The 22,739-nt window shown below is 54.0% G+C and overlaps 1 protein-coding gene across 2 annotated transcripts in view; it reads left to right on the plus strand.

The window, feature by feature from the left end:
- Positions 1-22,739, plus strand: part of KAZN (kazrin, periplakin interacting protein) — a gene marked incomplete at its 3' end in the record, with an annotated part of 473,602 nt that overhangs the window by 401,406 nt on the left and 49,457 nt on the right. For both annotated transcript variants that reach the window (XM_079697057.1, XM_079697058.1), the window contains exons 3-5: positions 6,388-6,524; positions 12,882-13,052; positions 20,856-21,045. In XM_079697057.1, the coding sequence (XP_079553183.1) occupies positions 6,388-6,524; positions 12,882-13,052; positions 20,856-21,045 (498 nt within the window). The remainder of the gene's footprint in view (positions 1-6,387; positions 6,525-12,881; positions 13,053-20,855; positions 21,046-22,739) is intronic.

Raw genomic sequence — 22,739 nt, forward strand, 5'->3', positions numbered from 1 at the left:
GTAATTGGCACAGCATTGACCCAGAAGAGGCTCACCAAATCATTCTCAAACATGCCAACTCTGATCAGTCACTGATGGCATCTGCCTCCCCATCTGAGGCAGACCTGGCAAATCTGCGTTTCCCTCCCGTCGTCCCATGGCAGACATCCCCAATCAACCCAGGTTCCTATAGAGCCTGGTTGATTAGTCATGTCTGCATGGACACAATCCTAGTCATGTCTGCATGGACACAGGATTGGAAAATGAGAACCTGTATTCCAGATAGTTTCCTTTCCTGCCCTAGGCAGGAGGTTGGAAAGGTCACACTGCCTCGCTTTTTAGCCTGCACTTGGAGAGAGGAGCTATGGGGGATTATGGAAAGATCATGGGCCTGAACGTTGAAGTACTGGGGTCAGGTGCCAGATCTGCTTCTCATTGGCCATGTGAGCTGGCCAACCCACCTCACCTGGCAGTGAGAAGAAAAGGGGGGTTTCCATTTGTGAGGAACAGAGCTGCCTTAGGTCAGACCCCAGACCACCCAGCCAAGCTCACATCTGACCTGGCTCAGTGGGTACACTTTTCTCGGTCACCACCAGTGGCTGCCATTTATCCAAGTGAGTGGTTGGCTTTCCTTTGCTACATAAGCACTACCTGATGGGGCAAGTCTGCTTAACCTTTGTAAAGTAGGTTGAACCTTGACCCATTCTGAACTCACCTTACTCAGCCCTCAAACAGGAAAAAGCAAGATGAACTAGGCTATACCCATCCCAGGGCCATAAGTCTGGGATCTTTAACTTGCTTCCCTGGGCTGCGGCCTCCTTCTCTCTGCCCTGGCTTCTTCCTTTGGTCCTTTTCTCAGAATCCAGCCTGTCAGCCAAGTCAACCTGTATCTTCTGAGACTTTTGGGGGCCTGAATGCAGGCGTAGGAGCTGAATGACAGGAAACGATGCTAACATTTATTTAATGAGCACCTGCTGTATTCTGGTGTTGGGTAATGTCACATAGAGCCTTAAAGGTAGAGAATATCATCCTCAGCTTAACAGCTCAGGAAGCTTGCTCAGAGAAGTGACATGCAAATAAGACCCTCCAGGTGGGACGGGGTAAGGCCAAAGTGGAATCCAGGGCTCTGTGAATCTGGAGCTGTGTCTTTCTGGGTTCTCTTCTCCCCAGTGCTCAAGGTCCCTACCTGACGGTTCACTCAAGATATGGTAGTCTGTTCTGTATAGGGCAGAAATGATTATACTTTCATCCTCCATTCTACAGATAATTAAATTTTGATAGGCAGACTCCAAAGCCGATGCTTTTAACCCAACTGTGTTGGCTTAAGAATCAGGAGACCTGGGCTTATTCACTATGTGATATTTGATACTCTTTCCCTCTCTGAGCCTCAGTTTCCCCATCAAAGGGAAGTGGAGCTGGAAGAATATTTTGGTGGGTGTGTGTTCAGAGTGGTTTGCCAAGCCCTTCTGGCTCCCACCTACCCACCCCTCCTTTCCCAGAATCTGTAGATGCTGATCAGGAATGTTGAGTGGAAAAGAAAGGGGGCCCCCTGCTGGTGGCAGCTGGGATTGTCATACACAGGCTGAGGTCCGCCTGACCCTGTTGGCCACCCCTCCCCACCACTGATCCAATGTTTGTCAGGGGTCCACCAGGCTGGAATTTTCACAAGGGCTCTTGGCCGTGGACCATCCAGAAGCAGGCCAGCAGTCTTCTGAGCTCAGACTAATGGGAAATCTGACCTCATGGAATGAGACCATGCCTTGGGCTGGCTGAGGATCCTGTAAGCGGGAGGGGGTGGCTGGTGGAGGATTCCTTCAGAGCTGCTGACGCACACATGCATGCATACACACCCTCCTTCCAGCAGTCACGAAGCAGTCATGGGGTGCGTATAAGAATGTCAAAACCCCTTTAATGGAAACCTCCCCGCTTGGGACTGTAAGACAGCTGCAGAAACAGTATCTTGTAGCACGAATAACTGGTGTGAATATCTGGATCATCCACTGGTTTTATGGATCAATGCAGGTTCTGTGTTCACAACGATGTGCTTTCACAGTAGGGGTGATGGAGGAGCGTGAGTGGTTCAAGGTCAGACACCAAGGACGCAAGTCCAGGGTCTGCGCGGGTCTTGGTGTGTCATTTAGCCCTTTGAGCCTTAGTTCCGTCCTCCATAAGGCAGGTGCAGCCCTACCGCCAGCACAGAGTCCTGAGGAGAAGATGAGGCCAACCGGGCTGTGCAGATTTCCTGAGGGCTGGCAACTTGGGAGCCAGCAAAGCTGTGGGACAGGAGGGTGCCGGGGCCAGGTGGGTGCCGGGGCCAGGTGGGCACTGCCACTCACTGCTTGACCATGTTCCTTAATCTCCCTGGGTGCCCACTTCCTCATCTATAATGTGGACTGACTTAAAAAGGTAGTTGTGAGAATTAAGTGACAAAAACCCGTCGGGGGCTGAGAGCTGTGCCTGGCACATGGGAATTGTTCTAATATCTAAGGAATTGAGGTTTGGGGAGGTTACGTGATTGGCTCGAGGTGTCAGAGCCAGGGAATTCCCTCGTCTGGTGGTTAGGACTCTAGCCAGGGACAGAACCCAGATCCTCTGACCCCAGACCAGTACCCGTCCGCCCTGCTGTGTGGTGTTGGCCAAGGCCATGGACATGTTTGTAGGGGTCAGTGGTCAAGGCGAAGTCATCTAGGACCTCGGAAGTTAAAGGAAGCTCACAGAGTCCAGCACGCCCATCCTGGGGGGAAGCCGAGGCTGGGAGAGGGGAAAGCTGACAGCCTGGTCCCTCACTGCCTGGCAAGGTTCTCACTGCAGGCGCTGCCCCGGTGCATAAGGAGAGAGCCCCTCGTGCTCAGCGTTCCCTGTAAAATCCCTTACTCTCCAGGCCCACGACCCCCAGGAGCTCAAAAGCCGAGAATTACCCTGCACTGTTCTCTCTGCCTGTCAGCTGTGGCCTCCCGTCACCTGGGCACTGGAGGAGGGGGTCTGCTTTGCCCAAGGCTGGAGTCAAGGGACCTTTCTGCTCTCTCTGGTCCCCACCCGCCAAGAGTCGCATTTGCAGAAGTTAAACTGGGGCTGACACGGCTCCACCCTGCCTCACATCTGGGTTAGGGGCTGTGGCATCCCAAGCCAGGGAAAGAGGAGGGCGTCTGCTGTGGAAAGGCAGACCTCAGAAGCTTGGGGAGAGTGATGGCCCCAGGGAAGCGCCATCGTCTTGGGGTCATGGTTGGGGCCCTGGTTCCACCCTCCAGCTCATGCAAACATCCAGCCTCCTTGAGTTAGAAAAATCAGTGCCTCCTTGCACACCCTCCCTCTCACCCCCAGAGTCCCCACATTCCCAGGAGCCAGGCTGGTCTCCTGCAGGGTCTACTGGGCATGACATCACCCATCACCATGGCAGTGGTTCCAGTGGCCTAGCTGCTGGCGTGGGACACACCTGGGTGAAGCTGGGTGGCCGGGAAGGAGAACAGAGCGCTGGGGAGCTTGGGGCCGAGGCAGGAAGAGGCTGGTCACAGAGAGAGAGCATCATGCTCGTGGACCATCACCTCGTCTTGCATTAAGGATGTTTGGAGATCGTCAAACAGGGTTTTGAAGGAGAAATAAAAGCATGCTTATGACAAAGGAAGGACGCATTCCACTGTGTAATTTTCATAGCTGTGTGTCTGTAGTTTAAATTATTTCTTGGGGAGTCTGTCAGGCTCAGTGCCTTGTTTCCCTAAAGAGTTACAATACCTGTTCCCCCCTTCAGGGGACCCCCCCATCTGTTGGGGTGACAGCACCTGGATACTTGGGGATGTTCAGGCTCGATGGGGACACACGCCCACTTTCCCACCTCAGGCCTATGGGGCATCCCCAGGTGCTCCTAGGTCCTCTACGTGAGTTTCCTGGGTGGGCTGTGGACATTTGTGCCTCTGAAAAGCTGGGCAGACGGCACAGAAGCTTCTTGGTTCACACCATGGTTCCAGAGGCACCTCGTCTTCGTTTTTAAGTGATCTTCACCTGGCATCATTCCGTGAGATTCAGCCTTTGTGTTTTCTCGGTCTGCAGCCTGGCAGGGTCCAGCCCAGAGTCAGGCCTGGAATTCCGGCCACGGTGACCTAAGCTGCTGCTCCGCCAAGCTGGCCATGAAGGGGACAAGTCCAGCTGCAGCAGCCAGGAAGCTCAAAGCTGGAATTTAAAGGGCCCCCCAAGACCTGCGGTCCCCACTGCAGGGGTCTCCCCAGGGCTCCTTGCACGTGACGACACTGCCCCAGCTGAGCTGCCTCTACCCTGTTCTACAGGGCGGTGCTGGGTGGAGGCAGGGGGTGAAGATGCAGCTTATGTCAGGCACCGAGCCAGAGCCCAGCGTGCTTGGTCCTCATGCCATACTTCTTCATGTCAGAGGCTGAGTTTGCAGGTTCACTGGCCGGGACAAGATGGGGTGACACCGCCATTGCCTGCCCCCTATCGCTGTCCTCAGCTAGCCGTGGGGCTGGGACCCTCTGGGGTTTGGGGGCTTCTCTGTAGAGGCAGCATAATGTAGGGTCAAGTGTTTGGGACTTGGAGTCAGATGTGGCTCTGTGACTCTGGGCAAATTACTTAACCACTCTGTGCCTTCTCAGGCTGGAAGCTTCCAGAGCCAAGGAGTTGCTTTGACCCCTCCCCACCGCCTCTACAGTTCCTTCCTCAGTGTTCTCTCCACAGAGGGGGGAGGCAATGGAGTTCTGGGGACCCTGGGGGAGGCAGTGGGGCCCACCCTGCACAAGCCCAGGCTTGCCTGTCTCCACTCCCTTCTGTACAGAGCCAGTGCCGTCGTGAGGAGAGTCTGGAGGAAGCAAAAGCCACATTGCTGCTAGGAGGCTGTGTGGAACACGGGGCACCATGTCTGTGTGTGTCTGTTTGTCTGTGTGTCTGTGTGACAGCTTTATTGAGATACAATTCACATAGCATACAACTCACCCATTTACAGTACGTGATTCAATAGTTTTTATTATATTCAGAGATGTACATCAGTATTAGAATATTTTCGTCATGCCCTTTGGCTACACCTCCATATCTCCAGCCCCCGGCCCAAGGCAACCACTAATCTAATTTCTGTCTCCATAGGTTTCCCTATTCTAGACACTTCATTTGAATGGAATTATACAGCACATGGCCGTTTGTGACTGGCTTCTTTCACATAACATAATATTTTCAAGATTCATCACATTGTAGCATGAATCATTACTTCTTTTTATTGTCAAATAATATACCGTTACATGGACGTACTACATTTTTAAACATTCATTCATCAGTTGATGGACATGTGGTTGTTTCAGCTTCGGCTATTATCATTACAGCTGTTATAAACATATGTATACACGTTCCTGTGTGGACATACGTTTTCAGTTCTCTTAGATATACACCTAGGAGTGGAACTGCTGTATCATAGGGGAAGTTTATGATTAATCACTTGAGGAACTGTCAGCTGTTTTCCACAGAGGCTGTACCATTTTCCATTCCCACCAACAGTGTATGAAGGTTCCAGTTTCTCCATATCCTCGCTAACACTTGTTACTGTCTCCTTTTTATATCTTAGCCATTCTAGTGAGTATGAAGTAGTATTTCATTGTGGTTTTGATTTGTATTTCCCTGATGACTAATTATGTAAACCACCTTTTCAAGTGCTTATTGGCTATTTCTTGGAGAAATGTCTGTTCAGATCTTTTACCCATTTTTTTAATTGGGTTATTTGTCTTTTTATTATTGAATTGTAAGAGTGCTTTATATACTCCAGATATAAGCCCCTTATCAGATATATGGTTTACAAATCTGCTCTCCCATTCCTTGCACTGTTTACTTTCTTGCTGGTGTCCTTTGAAGCACAAAAGTTTTTAATTTTGATGAAGTCCAGTGTATCTGTTTTTTCTCCTGTTACTCATACTTTTGGTGTCATAACTTGCTGCGTGTTTTTAATCAAACACTTTTCCCTGTGAAGGAGTTGGAGCAGACAGTGGACTGTTGGGCTGGGCTGAGTTCTGTTGGGCTCAGACTGGGCCCTGGGATTTCATTTCAGCAGGAAGTAAAGGATCCCATCAGCTTCCTGGGCCGTGGTTAGCGATGGGGGAGCAGTGGGGTCACAAGCTCACCAGGCCTCCAGCTCTTTCCTTCTGCGGCCCTAGGCCGTTCAGGGCGGGGACAGTCAAGGACTTGCTCCCCTGGCTGGGTCAGTAAAACTGAGAAATGAGAATTGGGACTCTAGGGATAGGCGGGCCTAGGTTTGAATCTGGGGAATTCCACTGAGTAACATAGGAGCCGGGGAGAGAAACTTCCTCTTTCTGAACCCTGTTTCCTCGTCTCTTCATAAAAGGGAAGGAGACGGGGTCCCTTCTCAGCGTTCGGGGTGACAGGCGGCTAGGATCTCGGGAACTAACTCGGTTCTCTGTCCCCCAGCCATGAAAGCCGACCGGAAGCGCCTAAAGGGTGAAAAGACGGACCTGGTGAGCCAGATGCAGCAGCTGTATGCCACGCTGGAGAGCCGCGAGGAGCAGCTGCGCGACTTCATCCGCAACTACGAGCAGCACCGCAAGGTCAGCACGCAGCCCCCGCCCCTCCCCCTCCCCCCACCCCCCCAGCCCCCTCATTACTGCCCCTCCCCCACCCAGCACAGGGTCTGGCCTTGAATCTCAAAACACAGATGCACTGCTCGTGTCCCCTTATGCTCACTTGGGGAGGCCCCTTGTCAGGCCCAGGTCTGGGTGCTGAGATGAACAGGCACAGCCCCTAGTTACGGCTCCATGTCTCCTGGGCAAACCAGCCTGGACAGGAACGCGCCGTCAGTGACAGTGTGTGTTCTGGATTCCGGCTAGCCTGGGTTCAGATCCCGGTGCCCCACCTATGTGCCTTTGGGCATCTCCCTTAACCTCTCAGAGCCTCAGTTTCCTCATCTGCAAAACAGCGATCATGGTGCAGACCTTGCAGAGCTGTGATGAGGACCGTATGAGATGATGGATACAGGGCATTCAGCATAGCGCCTAGTGCATGCTAAGTGCTCAGTGATGGTCAGCTCTGTGTCTTACGAATAGTACCATAATAAGAGTGTGAAGAAAGGGCTGGGGAGAACAATGAGACAGCAGGAAATTCTGCCTCCTGGGAGAGAGTCCTGGAAGGCTTCACAGAGGCGGTGACATATAGGTTGGGCTCTGTGGGGTGAGCAGGAGTTTCTGGTCAGATGACCAAGGACTTTGGTTCAGTAAATATCTGTCTGGTATATGTGCTGTGGTCATGCTGAAGAGGGTCCCAAAACTTAAAGAAAAAAGAGTCAGTCCCCACAACGAAGCAGACCTTAGTAAGCTGCTGTGTCTGCAGGGAGAGAGTTGTAACCTCTGGTGAGCGGGGCGGAAAAACTGTTGAAAACTGCCCTTCAAGTACATCATACCATATGACAACAGCTATGACTAAGGTCTGCATGTACTCCGTGGAGAAAACAGAGGTGGGAAGCTCGTTAAGTTTCCTTGGCCGTGGGAGGTTTGAGTGGTTCTCCCAGTGGTTGGTGGCCTGGTTGCATGAGTGCATTCACACGCATGTTCCCTCTGAGCTAGACTGTCAGAGATGGCACTTGAACTTAAAAGCTTCAGCCCCACGGCCCACTTTGGTGTTTACCAGTGACCTGCCCTCTCACCTCCTAAGTATACGGATCCTTTCCTCTCCAGGATGAAAACAGCCCCGGGGGAGCTCCCTGGGCCAGGCACCCACAGCCTCTGACTGTGGTCTGGAGCTTTTGGTGCCCTGGGTGCCAGCCCTGAGCAGCAGGGCCCCAGCTTCCCTTGCCTGTCCTTCCACAGTAGGTGAGCTGGGTCCCTAGAAGTTGGCCTCCCCGGGCCTGTCACTTGCAGACAGAGTGTGGCATTAAGTCAACAACCTGTGGAAGCAGAGAGGAGGAAAGGGAACCCCCAGCTGCCTGCTTTCCTGGTCCTCTTCTGGGTCACAGACTTCTTGCCATGCCCTCACTTGGCAGAAGGGACAAGGGAGCTCTCTGGGGTCTCTTATAAGGGCACCAATCCCATTCACGAGGGCTCCACCCTCATGACCTAAGCACCTCCCAGAGGCCCCACCTCCTAATGTCATCACATTAGGTGTTAGGATTTCAACATATGAATTTTGGCAGGACACAAACACTCAGACTATAGCACCACCTGCCTCTCTCTTGGTCCACCTCCATCCTTTCTCCTTCTCCAGCTGGAGGGCCCGTAGCAGGTCCCAGGAGCCTGGTCCTTCTTCAGCAGGTGAGGCAGGGAGAACCTTTACTTGAGTGGCCCCATGCCCATCAGTAGGGAGACATGGTCACCCTTGTTTGAGGGGAGGGGACACAGGGCAGGGGCCAGAGAACCAGCCCACAGCCATACCTGCTTTTGGTGATTTGCTGGCCCCAGGGGCAAAGGGCACTGGGCTGACCTTGTCCTTGACACTGCTTGTCCTCAGATCATCAGCTTCCTTGGTGTTTTAGGGCTCTTCAGAGAAGTAATACATATATTAAGATTTATTAGAAGGAATTGGCCTACATGATTGTGGAGGCTGACAAGTCCTGTGATCTGCCTTCTACAAGCTAGAGAGCCAGTGGTGTCATCCAGTTTGAGTCAAAAGCCAGAGAGCCGGAGAGCCGACTTGTAAGTTCCATCCAAGGGCAGAAGACCCATGTACCAGCTCAACTCTCAGGTAGAAAGCAACTTCTCCCTTCCTCCACTTTCCATTTGGGCTCTCAACGGATCGGATGATGCCCACTCCCCCAGCCCCCGCCACTGTGGAAGGCGAGCTACTGAGTCTACCAGTTCAAACGTTAATCTCATCCAAAAAAACCCACACAGACACACCCAGAAATGATGCTTGGCCAAAAAAGCTGGACACCCCATGGTCTGGTGAAGTTGACGCATAAAAGTAACCATCACACTTGGCCTGGGAGGCAGGGTGGTACAGTGGTTAAGACCAGACAGTGGGTTAGACTCTCACCTCTGCCACTCGCTAGCCATGTGGCCTCATCCCTAAAACCGGGATAATGACAGCAGCTACTCAGAGGCCAGCCTTGTCAGCACTGAGGTTTCTGGTACACAGAAAGCATGTGGGGGAAAAATGCTTGTCGTGGTTATTATTATTATTATTATTATTATTATTATTATTATTGTTATTATTATTGCCTCTGGGGGATCCAGAGTCAGGCATTTGATCATGGAAATTCCACAGTGGGTTTCAGGGCCCTTCTGTGGGTCTCTCGTCTACCACTGCCCGGTGTTGGTCCCCCTGGCAAACCCAGAGAAGCACACAGCCACCTGCTCTCAGGAAGCCTCTGGCCAGGCAGGAGCGGGTCCTGGCTGACCGCACACAGACCCCAGTCATGGGCCCTGCCTCTGGGAGGATGGTAGAGTCTCAGTGAAGAAGCAAGAACCATGCGGAAAATTAACCCAGATAGGACCTTCTCGGGGGGTCCGAGGGTCCCAGACGATCCAGGAACCAGGGGTGGGGGAAGTGTTCCCTGAGAACATGCACCTTGAAGGAGGGCAGATCCCGATCAGAAAAGCAGAGGCAGGAATTCCCTGGTGGTTCAGTGGTTAGGACTTGGCGCTTTCACACTTTCACTGCTGTAGCCTGGGTTCAATCCCTAGTCAGGGAACTAAGATCCTGCAAGCTGCGTGGCATAAATGAATGAATGAATGGAATGTGATGCTGATAAAAGGCTAAGAGGATCAAAAAAGATGGCTCTGGGGCTTCCCTGGTGGCACAGTGGTTGAGAGTCCGCCTGCCGATGCAGGGGATGCAGGTTCGTGCCCTGGTCCGGGAAGATCCCACATGCCGCGTAGTGGCTGGGCCCGTGAGCCATGGCCGCTGAGCCTGTGCGTCCAGAGCCTGTGCTCCGCAACGGGAGAGGCCACAACAGTGAGAGGCCCGCGTACCGCAAAAGAAAAAAAAAAAAAAAATGATGGCTCTGTTTAGATAAGCACCCTAACAATGACTATGACAATGGCCATCTTTAGAGACCACCTATCACCACCTGACACAGGATAATATTAATAATGGCAAACATTAATTGTGCACTTACTGTATGCTGGCTTGGTCCTAATCTCTTTACATTTGCTATTTTTAATAGCAACCCTATGAGGTATGATTGTCCCCATCATCCCCCTTTTACAGAGGCGAAAACTGACTTAGGTCAAGTCGCCAGAGGGACCTCAGCTCCCAGGTTGGCATCTAAGGTCCCAAACAGTTGGGCCGAGTCCTACCTTCATAAATTCTGGCCACCTTGATCCCCATCAGGTTTCAACGTCCCAGGCAGGTCTCCTTCAGTTCCTTTCCTGCCGCCACTGCCAGCAAGGATTGAGACCTCCACCACACTCTCTGCAGGGCTGCAGAAGTTATTTTACCTCTTTGGCCTCAGTTTGCTCATCTGTAATATAGAGATAATCACAGATCCTGCCTCACAGGTGGTTGTTTAAATATAATCATCTGAAACCTCAGCACCGTACTCGACATGTGTACAGAACATTCCGTGACAGTTGCTACTGAGACCTGCACTCCTGCTGCCAGAGCTGTGATCGTGGGAGGGGGTGTCCCTGTGCTTTCCCTGAAAGCACCTACAGCCTTTGCCCCCAGCCTGGAACCCTCGGTCTGCTCACAACTAGTGGAGCTACCAACTGCAAAGAGACACAGAGACAAAAATGATCCTGGGGCTCCTAGCGGACCTTCTTCCTAATTCAGGGCTATGTGGTAGGCAGCCACTTGTACACCAGCCAAGTCTCAGTGGTTCTGATCCACACACTTCATTTCATGGGACATTCCAGGATCTAGGCTTGCTGCTAGGTGCTGAGGGTAGATGCTGGGACGTGGTCCCCAGCTCCAGGGGAAAGAGCTGGTTGGTCCATCATGTGATCCAGGAGGCCATACCTGTCAGCTGTTGCACTGACCCCACCTGAAGACAGCTTCAAAGAGAAAGGAGAAGAGAAATAACAAGCGATGGAGTGCCCCTCTGCATGGAGAGCCTTGCTTCCAGAACCCAAGAGTACAGCTTTGCCTGGGCTTTTGCAATAGTGCCATCTTTTGCTTTGCACCTCGCATTACCAGTTTCTTCTGACCATCACCCTGGGATGTGATAGTGTCGTTCTCTCATAGATGAGGTGGTTGAGGTTTGGGGAAGCTGCATTACTTGTTCAGTGTCACACAGCTTGTAGTGGATGGAGCTGAGACTTCACACCCAGGCACCCTGACCCCTAGGAGACACGTCCTGGAAGGAATCATCACCCTGAAACACACAGCACCTCTAGACTACACTGAGAAGCCTGGGGCTGGTGACACAGACACTTGTGTCCTTCACTCACCCCAGCTGGGAGAGCTGTCCTGTGACGGCCTTTGGAGTCAGTCACAGCAGCTGCCAAACACTCATTCTTTTACTCAGCAGTGTTCCTTGGCTGCTGTCTGCCAGGCTGCTGTTCTGTGACCCGGGTGTCTGCCGATGACCTAGAGTGTGCAGGAGGGCTTTTTGGTGTAAGCTCCTCGGGCACAGGGATTTTTGTCTGGTTTGTGCCTGCTGGTGGCATCCACGAATATTGGCTGAATGACCAGTATCCGGTATCAGTATGAGAAACAGATTGGGAACAGCTGGGGCTGCTTTCTTAGACAGATAGTCAGGGAAGGCCTCTCGGAGACATTTGAGCAGCATCCTGAGTGAATGAGTGAGTGCCTGCTGTGTGCCCGGCACCGTTCTGAGCTCTAAACTTGGATTATCTCATCCAGTCCTCACAATAACACCCTCAAGGACGAGTGCTGTGATCCCATGTTACAGACGAGGAAACTGAGGCACGACAGTTATTGCAGCTTGTTCTTGCAAAGCCAGGATTCGACCCAGACTCACTCTCTTTCCCAGGAACCTAAGCCACAGCTACAGCTCTGTGACAGCCATGCAGAAAGGGCCAGACCTTGGCCTCCTAGTCTCTGGCCATCTGGAAGTCAGGCCTTCGGCGACAGGGCTGTTAGACAAGGCAGGATGGTTGCCTCTCAACGCGGTCCCAGGCTGCACAGAGACCTTGAGTTTGGCTCTCGATTTGGTGGATGGGAAGACCATGGCTGGGTGGGTGGGCAGGGCCCCCTGCAGGGACCCTTCCTCTGGGGGAAAGACGCCTGGTGTCCTGAAATTGGCTCTTGCCAACAGAGGTCAGGCCCCCGATCCAGCCGGCTGTTCCTTGCCTGCTGGCTCTGCTGGACCAGCACAGCTGGAGACCATGGCCCTCTCCTCAGCATCTCGGAGAAAACAGCTTATGCAGGAGGACCAGCCGGGAGCTGGGGCCGGGGTGACGGGCAGAGGACTGTGCTGCATTCAGACACCACAGCTAGCTGGGGGTCCAGCCTGTCCCATCGTCGGCTGTGACCCTGTGGGATGGTGGCAGGGCCCTGTGGCAGCCAAGGCAGGTGGGCTGCAGGTGCCTCCTCTGTCCCTGTTTTCCTGTGACATACACGTTACCAAACAGCAGAACAGAGGCCCAAACCCACTAATGACCCTAACTTTTATCAGGCTCCATTTAACTATTTCCCTCAAATGAAGTCATTTAGTCTTTATAACAATTCTTTGAAATGAGGAGTATTGATTCCCCCTCCATTTTAAATATGGAGAAATGAAGACTTGATAAGTTAAAAGAACTTACCCAGGACATTTGTTTGCTCATTTATCCGTTGAAAAAGATAACGGCTGAGCATCTACTAACAGTTTGTCTCTGTTCCAGTCTCCCAGCTAGTTTGTGGCAGAGCCAGGCTCGAACCCAGGGCTTTCTTCCTCCAGGGCCCGAGCGCCCGGCCACCTGCGGTGCTGTGGGGCCTCCCTGCGCTTCCTCTGGTCTGGGGGTCAAGGCCCTCTGGGCCAAGGGTAGGCCGCGCCCCGCGCCCCTTGTAACGCTGGCCTCTCCCCACAGGAGAGCGAGGACGCCGTCAAAGCCCTGGCCAAGGAGAAGGACCTGCTGGAGCGCGAGAAGTGGGAGCTGCGGCGCCAAGCCAAGGAGGCCACGGACCACGCCACGGCGCTGCGCTCCCAGCTGGACCTCAAGGATAACCGCATGAAGGAGCTGGAGGCGGAGCTGGCCATGGTGAGACCCCGCCCCCTCACCCACCCAGGCCTGGTGGGGCATCTGCCGGAAGTGATGTCATGTGCTGGGAGACAGGGAGTGCACGTGGGTTCACCCGGGAGTCCAGAGTGGAGTCTGCAGGGGCGGGGCTGTGGTGGGGGCGGGGCCGAGGCCGGGGCGGGGCCAGGGCCGGGGCGGGGTCTGGGATGCCCCCTCTGCTTGTTCATGGCAACCACACCGCCTTTCATCCACCTACCTGGGGCCGAGCGTGTGGGGATGCTGGGAAACCATCCACTAGCCTTTGGGAGGAAAACTACCAAAAAATTAATAATGGTTATCTCTGGGTAGTAAGATCACAAGTGGCTTTTATTTCCTTTTTTATCCCCTATTTTCATCAGTCTTATTATATTACTTGGGTCCTCAAGGAAAAAAATGTTTTTTTCTAATCCAAAAAAATCCCTCAAAATACTTCCACTGTGTTTTCCTCAGAGATGGGCAGCCTGCATGTGGGGACAGAGAGTCTAGGTGGTGTTTCCAGACCTGGCCTGGCAGCAGAACTGAGGTCCAGAGCCCTGGAGTTCTGTTCTACCTGCTCCTGTGTGACCGTGATCTGCTCACTGAACTTCTCTGAGCTTCAGTGACCCTTATCTGGTCCTGGGGTGGGGGTGAGGTCTTTATCCCACTCTGTCTTCCCCAAGAGATGTTTGATCAACTTTAGAGAGCTCGTGGCTTAAAGGGCCTTTGAAACCACCAGGGCTCAGTGTGGTAGTGGCTGGGAGGAGAGTGTATAGGGAACCCCCAAGGCAGGGGGAGTCTCGCGTGGTTCTTAGCGAGAACGCAGTGTTCTCTGCACCACTGATGCTGGCTACCAGTGTGGTCACCGCCGTGGGTTCTGGGTTTGAATGCAGCCCCCATCGCTGTCTAGCTGTGTGACCTTGGGCAGGACCCTTCACCTGTCTGGGCCTCAGTTCCATCAAGTGTCAGTAAGAGTAAATGCATATATCCCATAGGGCTCTTGTGAGGATTGCAATGAAATAATGCAAGAGAAGCACTTAGCCCGGCCTGTACATGGTGAGTGACGATATGACAACAGGGAGGTTTTCTATGGTCACTTCTTTCAGGAGCAGGGGTCGCCCAGGGCAAGTCAGGATCTGTGGGCCCCTCCTGGGACCAATCCCACCCTCTGCCTCCTGGGTTTCCTTGTCCAATGCTGACCCCTAGTGGTGAGAGCTGCCCAAGCGGGAGGAAGCTCCAGCTGCTGGGTCTCCTCTCTGGGGTCTTCCCACCAGTGGGGTCGGTGGTGCTGGCGGCCCTGCTGCCACGTGCAGCCCAGACAGAAACCTTTCAAGTTGACAGTCTGGGAAGGGAGTGCAGGGTGAGGTGAGACCTTTATTCTCCCAAGTCTTCCCAGCGTCCTGTGATGGACAGATGGGTCTTCCTTGCCATGGACCACTAACCTCAAGCATCCTGGGGAATCCTGGGGTCTTTCAGGATTGGGAGCCAGCTCACCTCTGCTTCCACTCTCACCATGCCCGGATGACTTGACCTGCTTTAGTTCTGGCCAGCGAAACTCAGGTTCTTGCCCCCTCCCTCTGGCAGGCATCAGGCCTCTCTGCTAAGTGTGAATAGTTAGGTGAATGTTTGCAGCTCAGGATGGTGGGTTTGCTGTAACGTCAGCACAGGCACAGCCTGTGAGAGCCCTGGTGTTGGTGGGGTGTCCACTTGCCTGGAGGTCCCCTCTGCTGCCCGCCATCTGCAGAATTTCACAGCCTGGAGGCTTCCTGCGCTGCCGGCTCCGGGCAGTGTTGTCCAGCTCCCCTCACTGCACTGCTGGCCAGGACGAGACTAGAGGGAAGGTACCTTCCCTGCGTGTGTGCCTGAGGTCCTCGGGTTGCAAGCAACAGGAAACAGCTCGGGCTATCGAGCACACAGGGTGCACTGGAAGGAAGTCAGAGGCTCACAGGTGCAGTGGGAAGGTGGAGGGCCAGGCTTGGAAATGGGCCGAGGCCAAGGCAGCCGCAGGGAGTGGGGAAGCCAGGATTCCATCTGGAATGGTCCACTCAGTGGCCCCTGCTGGGGGAGATGAACCCAAACCCTTTGCCCTCTGAATTTCACTTCAGTTTTCAAAAGTCTGATCAAGTACAGGGTATTCAAGTGGTCCATCTGGAGTCACTTGCTTACTCCTGATCTAGGAGTTCTGGCTGTGGCACTGGTGATAGGTAATTTCTTAAGTGACCTGCCCATAACACTGAAGCCATGGGGCAGCTTCCTGGTGAGGGGTGAGCAGGCCCTGCCCCAATTCAGGCATTACCCCTCCCCAACCCAGCCTCCGCTGGGTCTCCACACACCCTATGCAGCTGAAAGGGCCGCTTCACTCGAGTAAAAGTCAAAGGACATTGGCTTTCCCAAGAAGCAAACATCTCTCTTGGTGCTTGCTGATGGGCTCCAACCCTTGGGGAGGGGACATTTCCTGATAACAACTTCTGGCCAAACTAGGCATTACCACGCATGGAGCAGTTTCACCTCTGTAGCCACACTGGCTCTGTGGAGACCACCTGTGGTTTGTTGGGGTTTTTTTAAGTAAAAAATTTTCACGCAAAAAAAACAAAAACAAAAACAAACCATTTGGGCTTTCCTGGTGGCGCAGTGGTTGAGAGTCCGCCTGCCAATGCAGGGGACATGGGTTCGTGCCCCGGTCCGGGACGATCCCACATGCCGCGGAGCGGCTGGGCCCGTGAGCCATGGCCGCTGAGCCTGTGCGTCCGGAGCCTGTGCTCCGCAATGGTAGAGGCCACAGCAGTGAGAGGCCTGCATACCACACACACACAAAAAAAAATTCAATATGCTGTTTTATTGAGATATAATTCACATATTATAAAATTTGTCCTTTTATGACGTAAATTTAGTGATTTTTAGTACATTCACAAAGTTGTGCAACCGTCACCACTACCTAATTCCAGAACAATCTCATCACCCTAATAAGAAACCCATATCCATTAGCAGTCACTTCAGTGAGCTCTGTATTCTTGTTGTGCCCATTTTACAGATTTGGAAACAGGCTCGGTGTGCAGGAGGCTCACCCAGAGCTGCCCAGAGAGTTGAGAGGCAGAGAGCTGGGAGGTGGGTAGTCCCCCTGCTCCGTGATGGGAGGCCTCTGAAAGGACACCCAGATGCTGGCCTGAAGGAGGCACGTCCTCTTACCAGCCATCGCTCATCCCTCAGGCCTTCCCCAGTGGCCCCTCCAGTCACTGAGCAGGCGGGAGACAGGGCTGCCAGCCCCGAGATCACAGGCTCCCCTCCAAGTGCTAGTCCTGTCCACTCCCTCCCCCAGGAGCCTGGTTCCTGGTGACCTAGTTTTCTATCAATGTTCTCCAAACTGGGAGACAGTTCTTACGTGACTATGTACACTGTAGACAGGGCTTCTCACCCTCAACGCTGTTGGCGCTTGGGGCCGGAGAAGTCTGTTGCGGGACCATCCTGTGCACTGCGCGGTGTGCAGCAGTATCCCCGGCCTCCACCCACGAGAGGCCTGTAGTGCCTCCCAACTGTGGGGAATAAAGTCTCCAGACATTTCCCAGTGTTCCCTGGAGGGGGAGAGAATTCACGCCAGTTGCGAACCACTCCTCTGTAAAGTGTGGGATTCCCTCGTCTCAGTGTCTGTGGCTGCCCTGGCCGTGCAGTTCTAACACAGCCCCAGTTGGGGTCCTGCGTTTTCTTGCTGTGTGATCTTTGACAAGCGACTTAACCTTTCTGAGCCTGTGTTCATACGTATAAGACCTTCCTCCTGGGGTGATTGTGAGGTGAGGTGACGGGGAATCGGGGCAGGCTCACCATCCACACTCAGTGGACGTTAGCTGTCGTTACTGATGTTGGAGGACCAGCCTGTCCTCAGGCCGCGCCGGGACCAGGAGTCGTGGATTCTCACGTCCCGTCCACTAGCCAGTCACTTTGTGTCCTTGAGCTGCCTGGGCCTCAGTTTCCTCGTCTGTAAAAATGACAGCCGCCACAGGCCCAGGCAAGAGTAGGGCGCGGTGAGGGACCGGCGAGAGGCGGGGTCGAGCGGCAGGGGTCAAGGGTGATCGCGGTGTTTTTTTTAACGGCCATGCTCTGGGTTGGCACCACTCCTGCCCTCTCTCTGAGGAAACCAGCTGGCCACACAAGCACACCTCGCAGCCCCGGACCACTGCCATCCTGGCCCACAGCCAGCTCTGAACACTGGGCCTGAGCTCAGACCCCCGGCCACACACATGAGGTCAGGGCCCACCCGAGCCCGACATTGTCCCCCCAGAGCCTCCCTCCACCCCCGGGCCTGCGGTTGTTGGAGATGGTATGGAGCCAGTATTGCCTTATCAGCTCATGCTGGCACCTCCATGCTGGACCTGCGACTACTGCAGCCTGAGATCTGGGACAGGGTTGCGGCCAGTAAGCCCAGGAAGAGGATGGTGGAGTCAACTTGTAGCTGGCATCATGCCCCTTTGGTGCAGATGCAGCGTCTCTGCAGCTGGAGTCCACGGGAGCACGACCCTTCTCGTGTTTGCTTGGAAGGTTCCTGCCCCGGGATCCTCCCTGCCTTTGGCGGGAGAGACGTTCCCTAGCCAAGCTCAAATTCCTTGGAAAGCCGGTAAAGGGTTCCCTTTAGCCACACTCACAGCATCCCTCTGGGGCCAGGCCTGTTCTCTGACTGGAAGTACATCCTGGCCTCCAGGCAGTTAGGCACCTGAGGGTGGGGGAGGGCAGGGCCCCCGCACCGCTTTCCCCTTCCACTTCCCAGATTGTCTGATCTCAGGGAGGCATAAGGAATCCTAACAGCCTGCTACTTTTTGAACAGGACAATAGACCAGACAGTATCCTGGGCTTTCATGTGAATGATTCCACGTCTGACTCCTACTTGTGAAATGGAAACTGTTTCATAATAGCAGTCACCAACATTCATTGAGCTTTTTTTTACCATTGGCTAAGTGCTCTCCATGGAACCCATGTTATCCCCATCAGACAGACTAGGATATGAAGGCACAGAGAGGTGAGGGGCCTCTCTTAGGATCCCCCAGCTAGGAAGTGGCAGAGCTGGGATCAAATCCAGGCCGTTGGATGCCACAGCCTAGGCTCCGAGGCGCTGTGCCGGGCCACCTTGTCCCACAACTTACCTATAAAAGTAATCCGTCTCAGTTCCCCATCTTACTGTGAGGACCTTGAGGCTCAGAGTGGTGGAGTAACTTGCTCCAGATCACACAGCAAGTCAAATAGTAGAAGTGGAGTTTGAACCCAGTTCTGTCTGACTTTTGTCACATGAGGGTGTTTGAGCCAATTCTCCAATTCCCAGGAGCTCAAAACTGCGGGCTCGGGGTTCTCAGCAGGGGGTGGAGACGCAGAGGGAGCTCCCAGCATTGAATTGCATTTAATGGAAGAGATTAGTAGAGAAAATGCTGTGCAGACTATCAAAGGAAGATGATTCAATGCAGCAACAAGAGACAGAGAGTGCATGCACGTATTTTAAGTTAGACCTTACGTGCCTTGTCTGCAGTTCACGTCTCTGTTTCGCTCTGTCTCAGAGGTTTAAACTCATGAGTGGACAGTTTGTGAGAGGTTCCTGTGCTCAGAATTCACAGGCACACCTGCCCCATCCTGCAGGACTAACCGTAGGCCCCTCCCCATTGTCAGGCAGCGATGATGCCAAGCCGCCTGCTGAGTTAGAAGGTGCCGCTCTCAGGCCCAGCCCGAGGGGAGGTCCACCTGGAAGAAGGAAGCCGGGTGGGGACAGGAGAGCAGTCCTGCCCGGGCCTCTTCCTCGGGCCTTCCTGTGCTGCCTCAAGGGGCTGCTTATTTCAGTGGGCGATTGGACTTGCCTGTACTTGCCACGTGTGTGGCTGGGGACGTCTGCAAGAGGGCAGAGCTGAGGGTTAGTTAGCGGCTGGGCGCTCATTTCCCACCCAAGTCCACCTTCCTGGCAGCCAAGATGGATTGGACAGGAGGAAGCAAGGGAGTGGGGCAGCTGCCCGCGTGGAGCGGTGCCAGGTTGGAGGGCTCGGAGGCCAGATGCACAGACACCTGGAGGGGAGAGCAGATGTGGTCCCGCGTGAGATGCGGTGGTCCAGGAAACGTGAGTCCATGACACTGGACCTGCAGCAGGCACACGGCAGCTCCAAGACACAGCCAGCCTGCCTCCTTCCTTCAGCAGGAGGATCGCTCCACTGTTCCTGTAGTAAACTAGCAGAGTTGCTTCCCTGGGCTGTCCGCCTGGACGTGCCAGAAGCCTGCTTCCATTTCCTCTGCAGATTTTTACTGAGTGCTTCACTGAACGTGCCCAGCCCCAAGCCAGGTGCTGGGGATCCCGTGGTGACCAGCCACGCCCCACTCTCTGCCTCGTGGATTCAGAGTCTGCATCACTTGTGCTGGTTGTTTCCTTGCCCCAGAGGAGCGTGGGCACCATAGACACCACATGGGGCTCCCAGGCTCCCAGACTTGGGCCCCAACTTGGACATTGTGCCTGCTGTGTACGCTTGGAGAAGTCATTTAATCTCTCTGAGTTTCTGGTTTCTCCTCTGTCAAGCACAGCTAATCCTACACTCCCTACTTGAGACCCAGGGCTGTTGCACTGAGCACATGATAGTTTTCTAAACCAGGCAGAGAGTATTACCTGGCTTGGGGGGTGGGGCTGACTCCAACTCGGCCTCCCTCTGCCATATGGGTTTATATTCCCTGGGGGCTGGCAGTGGAAGGGGAGTGATTTCATAGACTCCTGGGGTATCCAAGCTAGAGGGAGCCCTAAAGATTGGTCTAGGCTTTTCATTACACAGATGGGGAAAAAGTAAGGCTCGGAGAAGGCAGTGACTTGTCTAAAATAACACAGCTGGTCAATGTGATGAGGGTATATCAGGCTTTAGGTCAAGAACTTCATTTCTCAGCTAGAATCTCTTTCTCAAGGACCTCTGCTCTGCATGGAGGAGCCCAGGGCCTTGGGGGAGGTATGGAAAGTTCTGGAGCTAGGAGAGAGATGAGATGAGGTTTTTCCATTTCATCTGTGTTCATTTTAGGGGCAAAGCCAGCACTCATGGTGGCTCTGCCATCTGCGGTGACCCCCAGATTCACTGGAAATCTCAGTGCGAGGCCCTTGGGCCCCTCCCCGTGTGCCCCCTCCCGACATGAGCCTGGGGAGCTAGTGCGGAAGTGGAAATTGACTATGAAAGAAAGAATATGCATTAATACATTTCTAATATGTACCCTTTTTCTCCCCCAAATAATTTGAGATCACTTCTAATACAACCCCACATACCCTGGGGGAGATAACCCAAAGCTGGGAGAGACCTCAGGCACAGGACAGAGAAAGGAAGAGCTCTCTATCCCACCTGCCCGAACTCAGCCCTATGCTTGTCCCTGGGTTTCCTTGTGTCCCACGTATTCTCCTGTGATCCTGAGAGGCAGGTTAGGGTCTGCCCTATCCCCAGCCTGTGCTGCACAGCACCTTGTGAAGGGGCCATTGGAGGTTGAATTTGGGAGGAGGTAAGGTGCTGAAAGGCAAAACACCATTTTCTTACCGTCTCATTCAAATCCTATCTGGTTCTTGGCGAACCCGAAAGAATGGGTGCTAAGTGTGTCCTCGGTCCCCCTTTGTGTTCTCACTTTGTGTTGGCAGGAACTAAGGGGTAACTAATCCCAAAGCAAACCCTCATGTGAGGTACTGATTGGCACGCAGTGCAGAGCCAGAGACACCCTGGCACAGAGGTTGGATTCGTGGCTTTCTCACGACGGTGGGTGATGGCCAAGCAGTAGGCCGAGAGGTCCCCTTGATCATGTCGTCTTCTTCCTGTCCCCCGGCTCTCTCTCCAGGCCAAGCAGTCCTTAGCCACGCTGACCAAGGATGTCCCCAAGCGGCATTCACTCGCCATGCCGGGCGAGACGGTGCTTAATGGCAACCAGGAGTGGGTGGTGCAGGCGGACCTCCCACTGACCGCAGCCATCCGGCAGAGCCAGCAGACTCTCTACCACTCACACCCCCCCCACCCTGGGGACCGGCAAGGTGAGTCCGGCCCAGCCACAGCTCCGGGGGTGTCTCAGGAGGCCATCTGGCCCACTGGGAGGGGCAGCCTCTTTATTCACACTATAGCTGCTTTTAGGGGGGTGTAGGGCAGAGGCCATGGCTCAGGGGACTGAAAAGTCTAAGAGATGGACCTCAGGCATAGCTGGATACCAAGGTTCAGACAATACCTGGGTCTGTCTGACTCTCTCCATCTCTCAGCTCTGCCTGCCTCCATTCGACCTCATCCTTAGGCCACCTCTTTTCACAAAGCAGAAAACAGTCTCCAGCAGTTTCAGGCTTTTAGGGCCCTTGAAGCTCAAGAGTCTTGAGAAAGAGAAATCTTTCTCTGTGTGTATAGTAAATCCGAAAGAAGGACTCTGATTGGCCAGCCAGGGTCACATGCCTGCCTTTGGACCAATCACTGTGTCTGGCAGTGGATGCACGGATTCTCCAGGCTAGGTCACATGGGCGTCTTTTGGCAGAGGAGACAGTGAGAGCTCCTTGATTGACAGCTCCAGGTAATCCCTGGATGTGTGGGAGGGGCAGAAATAAGTGTTAGGGGTGTTTGCTGCAGGCACTGAGGGGAAGAGGGGCCCAGCCTGTGGTCAGCATCTGTACCCATGGGCCACAGCAGAAGCCCCAAACTCCTCTGTACATCTGCAGCCCACTTGGCTCCATTTTCTGTCCATCCTATGAGTGGTCGCATTTGTGTGACAGATGCAGGTTGGAGACAGGCAGCTGGCTTCTGGAGCCTGTGGGTCCTGCCGTCACCTAGCTGGGAACCCAAGTCCCTGACTCCAGAGCCCCACACTCCTCCGTATGACACCATATGGCCATTGGCAGCAAGGATTGTCTTTCTCAGTAATGTAGCCCTCCCTGCTCACATGCTGCCTGCACACAGTAGGTCCTCAGTCTTGTCGAGCAGAAAGTGCTTCCTCCATCCAGCGCCTGCAGACAGGAAAGCACTCTGCTGGGGGGACTTGGGTGGGCTTCTAGGAGTTCATCTACTTTTGATTAAGCACCTACCGCACACCAGGCGCCGTGAGCTCTGGGGTTGGACACGGCTAAGACACCCAGACTGCCTGCCTTCATCAAGCTGGCATTGTAGGTGTGAAGACAGAAAACACATGTGACTAAACTGACAACGAATGATCACAGGTTATATTCAGTGCAGGGAGAGAAATCAACGGAAAACAGGTGCTTTGTTGGGAAAGAAAAGACAGTGGGGAGAGCTGATAATCGGGGGAGGTTTCTCTCGGGACAGGCTGAGACTTGATGGCTGAGAATGTGCCTGATGGGCAGCAGGACCAGCGAAGGGTGAGGCAGGAGGGAGGTGGTGCGTGTCGGGCACCACAGAAAGCTGGTGTCACGTGAGCCGAGGCTGGTGGGGTGGGCAGGGCTGTATCCCCTCGGCTTGGAGGAGGACCGCACGTATCCACCCCCAGGTAAAGAGAGACCGGATGCCTGGCTCTCATGGCAGTGAGGAGAGGAAGCAGGGAGGCCCTCTGGGAGGCCACCATGGTCTTCTAGGCAAGAGACGGTGGTGGCCTGGGCTTGGGTGGTGGCAGTGGGGCTGGAGAGAAGTGGCCAGATTTGGGGCTGTGTTTGGAGGTGCTGCTGCGGATCGGGTGTGGGTCGAGGGGGTGGGAGAAAGAGAGGAGCTGGCGGTAGCCTCACGGCTTCTCTCTTGGGAA

Source organism: Hyperoodon ampullatus, assembly GCF_949752795.1.
Source record: "Hyperoodon ampullatus genome assembly, chromosome: 2".
Classification (NCBI taxonomy): domain Eukaryota; kingdom Metazoa; phylum Chordata; class Mammalia; order Artiodactyla; family Ziphiidae; genus Hyperoodon; species Hyperoodon ampullatus.